Source organism: Limulus polyphemus, unplaced genomic scaffold (genome assembly GCF_000517525.1).
Source record: "Limulus polyphemus unplaced genomic scaffold, Limulus_polyphemus-2.1.2 Scaffold509, whole genome shotgun sequence".
Taxonomy (NCBI): domain Eukaryota; kingdom Metazoa; phylum Arthropoda; class Merostomata; order Xiphosura; family Limulidae; genus Limulus; species Limulus polyphemus.
The window spans coordinates 151,640-157,679 of NW_013666119.1; the positions used below are offsets into that span (position 1 = coordinate 151,640).

General features: G+C 31.0%; 1 protein-coding gene across 2 annotated transcripts in view; it reads left to right on the forward strand.

The window, feature by feature from the left end:
- The window catches only part of LOC106458750 (AP-4 complex subunit epsilon-1-like), a 92,916-nt gene that overhangs the window by 62,267 nt on the left and 24,609 nt on the right, over window positions 1–6,040 (forward strand). For both annotated transcript variants that reach the window (XM_022385062.1, XM_022385063.1), the window contains exons 14-15: window positions 900–1,021; window positions 4,672–4,893. In XM_022385062.1, coding sequence (XP_022240770.1) covers window positions 900–1,021; window positions 4,672–4,893 — 344 coding nt within the window. The remainder of the gene's footprint in view (window positions 1–899; window positions 1,022–4,671; window positions 4,894–6,040) is intronic.

The window sequence follows — 6,040 nt, forward strand, 5'->3', positions numbered from 1 at the left end:
ATCGATAATAATGAAGACTATTTCATTTAATAAATGTTTCATTTTGATATACAAGTTGTTCAGGTTTTTTGATCTAAAAAAGTGACGACCTAATTCAATTTAAAGTTATTTTTACCAACTATTTAAATGTAAGTGTGAGACAAAACGCTTACATAGAATATGACAGTATTCATAAATTTTCCATATCTCCATATTTAATATTTTTCCGTTTATTTTGTAATTTATTAATTTTGTCAAGAAAAATGTTGCTTTTCCCTGTAGAATGTCTTTTTTATTTTAATGGTGATTTATTATGCAAGTATTACTAACTTAATCTTTTTGTTATGTTATTTGAAATAGTTTTTTGTTTTCCTGTTAAACTTACTTAAACTTACTTGTAACATTTTGTAAAGATGTATAAATTCATAGCATTTTTATTTATGATCTTTTTGTACATGTTAGTTCCTTTATTAGCCACAGAAATATGCTATTGATGAAATAATTCATACTGGGTATGTTGCATTTGGAATGACTGCATAACTTCTGAACTGCTTGGAGCCTGTGATACAATTCTGTGTTTATTTTGTATGAAAAGTCAAGTATTCAGTAATCAGTCATAATTGATATTTAGTTTCATAGCTTATCAACTTCTAAAATTTGTGTCTCATCATAAACACATGAATATCTCTTGTATGTTCTTTAGAATTGGCAAGGGTGAAACTTTACATTAATGAACGATTGATTTCATTGTTTTATGTAGTTTAAAGTTTCATGATATAATAGTGATTGAAATTGATAACATAAATTTTGCTAGTTTTGTTAAAAAATAGAGAATTACAGGAACAAATAAGTTGCCATCCTTTTTTTTTCATACAAAATGTACTTGACTTTCAAATGCATACTCTGTTTTGTCATCCTAGGTTTTAGTCACAAAACTGAAGGTCGGGATTTGATGTTGTTTGCTGCATCAACATACTGGAACCTGTGTACTTCTAGTGCTCTGAGTGACATGCCAGAGTTGTTGATACAGCTAAGTGCATGGGTAAGTCTTCTTATTTTCCCCTTTTGTATTTTTTTTATATTAAGGATAATAAAACAAAATGTAAGCACTAAGATAAAAAGCATAAAAAGTTCTAACCTATTATATCCTTTGACTGAAAGATTGAAAGTACATATACATGTAATTTCTTTATCCTGAATTTTTTACAGTCAGTTAATATTTTAAGCACAGATTTTGAAATTTATGGCAGCTTTTTTATTCTAACATTAAAGTATTTTGAAGTGATCTCTAAATATAGTAATGGAATGTTTTTGCACTAAATTAAGTTTTAATATTTTACTGCTTTGATAGTCATGAACTTAATCACTTTACTTTTAAATATTTGTTGTGAGACATAATTGTTTTATTTTTGCACCTAATTTTATATTCTAAATATTTAAATTTCATAGCACTGAGTAGTTTGTGTCATATTTTAGTCTCAGATGTTTCCTAAATTTCTTGTGAATTCCAAATTTCAATTTAACTATTGAATAGCAAAATACAATCAAATTTCTTCTTTTATTTATTGTGATACTTTACTGGTAATTAGAACTTGATTTGTTTCTTTTCATAAAATAGATAAATGTGTTAATATTTTCATGAACTAATAAAAATGCAGTACTGTAGGCTATTAAAGTCCCCTTCCCGGTGCTAAATTCTTAAAAACAAAACAAAAACTTTCCTGCCATAAGCTAAGTTTTCTTGTTGACAATTTTGCTTTTGAATATGCTCATATGAATTATTAAGTCTTGGTTACATATTACTGTAAGTGTTGCTATAGAGGCTTTATTCACTTGGTCTGACTCTAGCATGCAGGGTGATCTTGTGGTGGTGTTGTTTACCCTTATTGATTAGCATATTGTTTGCTAGAATCCCTGGTAGGTTTCATGTTCATGTGGACATTCAGTTGAAGAACATCTACCCATTTCTTATGATGGTATAAAACAAAACAAATGAATATTTTGTTTAGGCATGTTCAGCTTCATTGTCTGTAGAGCAGGTTTTGTCATCTAACTTTAATCTTGAGAAGCTTTTGCTGGTTTGATTTTTATTTTATTTTTTGTCAGGTGTGTTCTCTTTTAAATCTTGAACTCATTTCTGTTATGCCTCAGGGTACTAACATCATGCTGTATGACTCAGTCCTTGAATCTTTATATCTTCCACCATCTACTGATTTTTGGATCATTGCTGATGTTTTCAGGAATCAGTTAATTATTAATATCCTTTCAACAGAGTCATCTTCCTGTACTTTATCTTGCTTCTTAAATTCCTTACCTTCATATCTTTTTTTTGGGGGGGGGGATTCTTATACATGTCTTCAGTTTTATCACCATTGTTCACAGTCTTTTCTGAGCCTTTTGTTTTCAACATTTATGTTTCTAGAATTTGTCCAAAATGGGGGTTGGGTGAAGTCTTACATTTCTTGGCTTATCCCAGTTTTTGAATCCTTAGTCACTTAGTTGTTGTATCATCTTTTTCTTTAGTGTTGGCATTAGGCAAAAGATCTTATTATGCTCTTAATGCTAATTATTCTTTTTTTTTAATGCTTTAAACTCGTATCCAGATTGATTTTTCCTACATAAACTTGGGCTGTGAGAAAAAGTAATGGTTTTGCAGCTATTATGCTGCTTTCCCTGTCTGCTTCTGAGTCTCATTTTGAGGAAAATTTTTTTAATGTCCAATCCTGTATTGATATTGATTGTTTCAGAAGGTCTTGGAAAAGGTTATTTATATGATAAAACAAATCATGCTGCTTGGACGTTGTTTCTGCTATGTTAATAAACTAGCTTTTGCATTTGATCTATTTTGTTTATTGTTATGTTTGTGAACACCTTAGAAGTGTATTTTCAGTTACATCTAATCCAATTTGCCATTGGGTGTTGTCTTTGATGTCTTTGTCATGGTCCCCTTTAGATGATATTATGCAGACGAACATGTGGATAATACATTCATCATATTTTATTTGCAACACATTGCTATCTTTCTCAGCTTTGAGATTCTGTTTGTCTACACTTGTGATTCTTCTATCCAGATTAAATCCTTAGCAGATGTGTTCTCAGTTGCCTGCTTAATTTCAACATGGATCCACACTAGGGGTTGCAATACCAGGAATCCCAATTTCAGGATTCCATATGTTAATGTGACTCCCAAATCCTGGGGTTTTGGGGATTGTATTAAAACTTTTCAGACTAGAGAAATGTCATTAATATCCCCAGTTTTTTTTCTTCTTCTTTTCACAGAGGTGATACTTAACCAAATTGCATGAAACTTGGGACAAACTTATTCTATAGTACCATCTTGTTTACATATAAGAGAATTGGACATGTGGCATACATTCCCCAGTTAATGTCTTATAACTCCAACCAAGTTGGATATACCATAAAACTTCATTTTCATCTTATTTTACTTTCTTACCAAGTGTTCCCATTGCACTGTCTTCAAATTGTTGAGCCCATTCTCAGGACCACCTGACTTTTTGATTTTCTCTTAGTGCCTGCTGACTAGGCCAGTTTTATGACTTTACTAGTTATTTCATTGTCAGATATCAGGGATTTTATCCCCATTAGTATGTCCAGTCTCTACCTATTTACTGATCTTCTCCTTTGAGAATATTCCACTAACAGGTACTGGACAAACATCTTTGCTGTGACTCTTGTTACAGGTTTAGCCACCACCTGAAACCACACCTATAAATGTTCATAGCTACCCAGATATTTTTATACTGCCCAGCTCCTTTTTATATTTTAATTATAGGGCATCTAGGGCCAAGAGGTACTCTGCTGAGAATAATGCTTTTCCTTTTCTGGTCTTCAAGGTCCTTTCTACTCTGTTCTTTAAGACAAACCCAGTCTGATGCCTATTGATATGGTTAGGGATTTTACTTAAGCTGTACTTGTTCACACAACTCAATGTGTGGCTATTTTGGCTTAGAGTATTTCAGAGGTAAGTCTACATGATTTCAATTTACATTTTTAGAATCAGAATACATTTCAATCAGATATTTACCTCTGAAATATATTTTTACCCACCTCCTCACAACTAGGAGAAATGTGTTATTATGTTACAAAAAAATCCAACTTTTGGTGGGAAAGTGTAGCTTATGTAGTGCCCCTGACGTTTATGGAGTAAATCACTTGTAGGTGGAGGAAGAGTGGAGAACTTTGGGTTAGGTCATGCATATAATGCTTTGCATCAAAAACATTCAAAATAAAAAATCATGGGGTTGTTAACAGAGAGTGAACAACTTAACAAAAAAAAAGAAAGGCTTATAATATTTAAGAAATTCATTTTAATTCTAAAAATGAAAAATTAGTGACTCTTGGCTTATTTTCCCAAACTAAATATTTTTTCTTTTAAAATATTATTGGAAATAACGTGTACTTCATATGACAACATGTTAATAAAATCATATTATCCACTAAACATAACTGATGTAAAAAGATAGATTATTTTCTTGTTAAGAATATAGTTGAAGCAAAGTTATGTGCACATGTGAAACTGGTAATTTTTTAAATAATTATTAAAAAATATACTCTAGTAGAAGTTTAAAACCTTTGTTATCAACATAATCTATTTTAACATAGAAAAGTTGCAACTTCAGCATATCACATGTGAATATTAGGTGTTGTATGAAATACATCTTTACCTTACAGACACTTGCTGAGTGTTGGTGTGAACTTAAAGATGTCACAACAAGTAAACTTCAAGAAAAATTGTGCCAACTTTTACAGTTACCTGTATGCAGTGATGAAACAAAGTTGTGTATTCTATCATCCCTGACAAATGTGACATTGAAATGCAGTGACATTTCTAAAAATGTGCCATCACTTCTTACTGCATTTTTGGAAAAAGAAAATTCACCACTTATTAAACAAGTAGGTTTTTTTTTATCTAATAAATTAAGTTGATAAAAAATAAAATTAATGTACAATTAAAAGCAAATATTGATGTTAGAAATCATGATTGATTTCAGGAGATCATAATAAAGTTTGTTGAATGCAAAAATCAAGATTTTTTTCCTTAAAAATATTATACATTAAAAATAACTGACATAAAGAAATTATTATTTTTTGTTAAGAATAGGGTTCTAGTAAAGTTATGTACACACATGAAACCAATTTTTATTTGTGAAGCCTTTCAAAGTTATAAAAGCAGAAAATGTCATTTGTACAGTTTACAGTTTTTTTCCAAACTTGTAATGAATTTGTAAGGAAACACAAAAAATATTGACATTTTTAAGAATCATTTAATGCATTGTAGTAGATAGATCATTAGCTATATGTAACTTAAGATTTGACTTGTGTGAAAATTTAATGAAATTCATATACAGTATACCACTGATTTTCTGGCAACTGATGGTCTGGCACCTCCTTTAATCCAGAAAAAATTACTAGATCACACTTGAAATTCCCGTGACCACCAGACAGGTTCACTGGGCAGCCACAGATGGCATTGCGTGTGGTGCTCGCTCTTTTGGGACGGGCTACTTACATTTTAAGTAGGTATGTCACTCTTTAATTGAGTTGACGGGTGAATTAATCAGTGGGCTAGAGCAATATACCTTCATGACAGAACAAGAGCTAATGACTATTCATTTGCTGTATGAAAAATTACACAGGGAAATATCAAAGAACATAAAACAACATTGCGTGGATGAAAGGTTTAAAAATATATTCAAGAAGAATGTGTGTCAGAGCAGTAGGCCTACATCTGATAATTCTGTGGCTTCAACTTCAAGTGTTCCCCCTGCAACACCATAAATCCATGATGAAACAGTCAACTATGAAATAGACAGTAATCCTGACAGCCCTCAACTTCCAGACCTTTGTGATTAGCTCTACAATTCCAGTAAAATTCTAAAATTTGCCACTTTGTAAGTGGTACTACTGCAACATTCTTTGTAAGTACAGTAGTTAATAAACCTTTTTCACTTATACTGTGCTAATAAACCTGTATCATTTATACCTGTACTAATGTATTTCATTAATAATTTAATTCACATTTAATATTTGTTTTATTTAA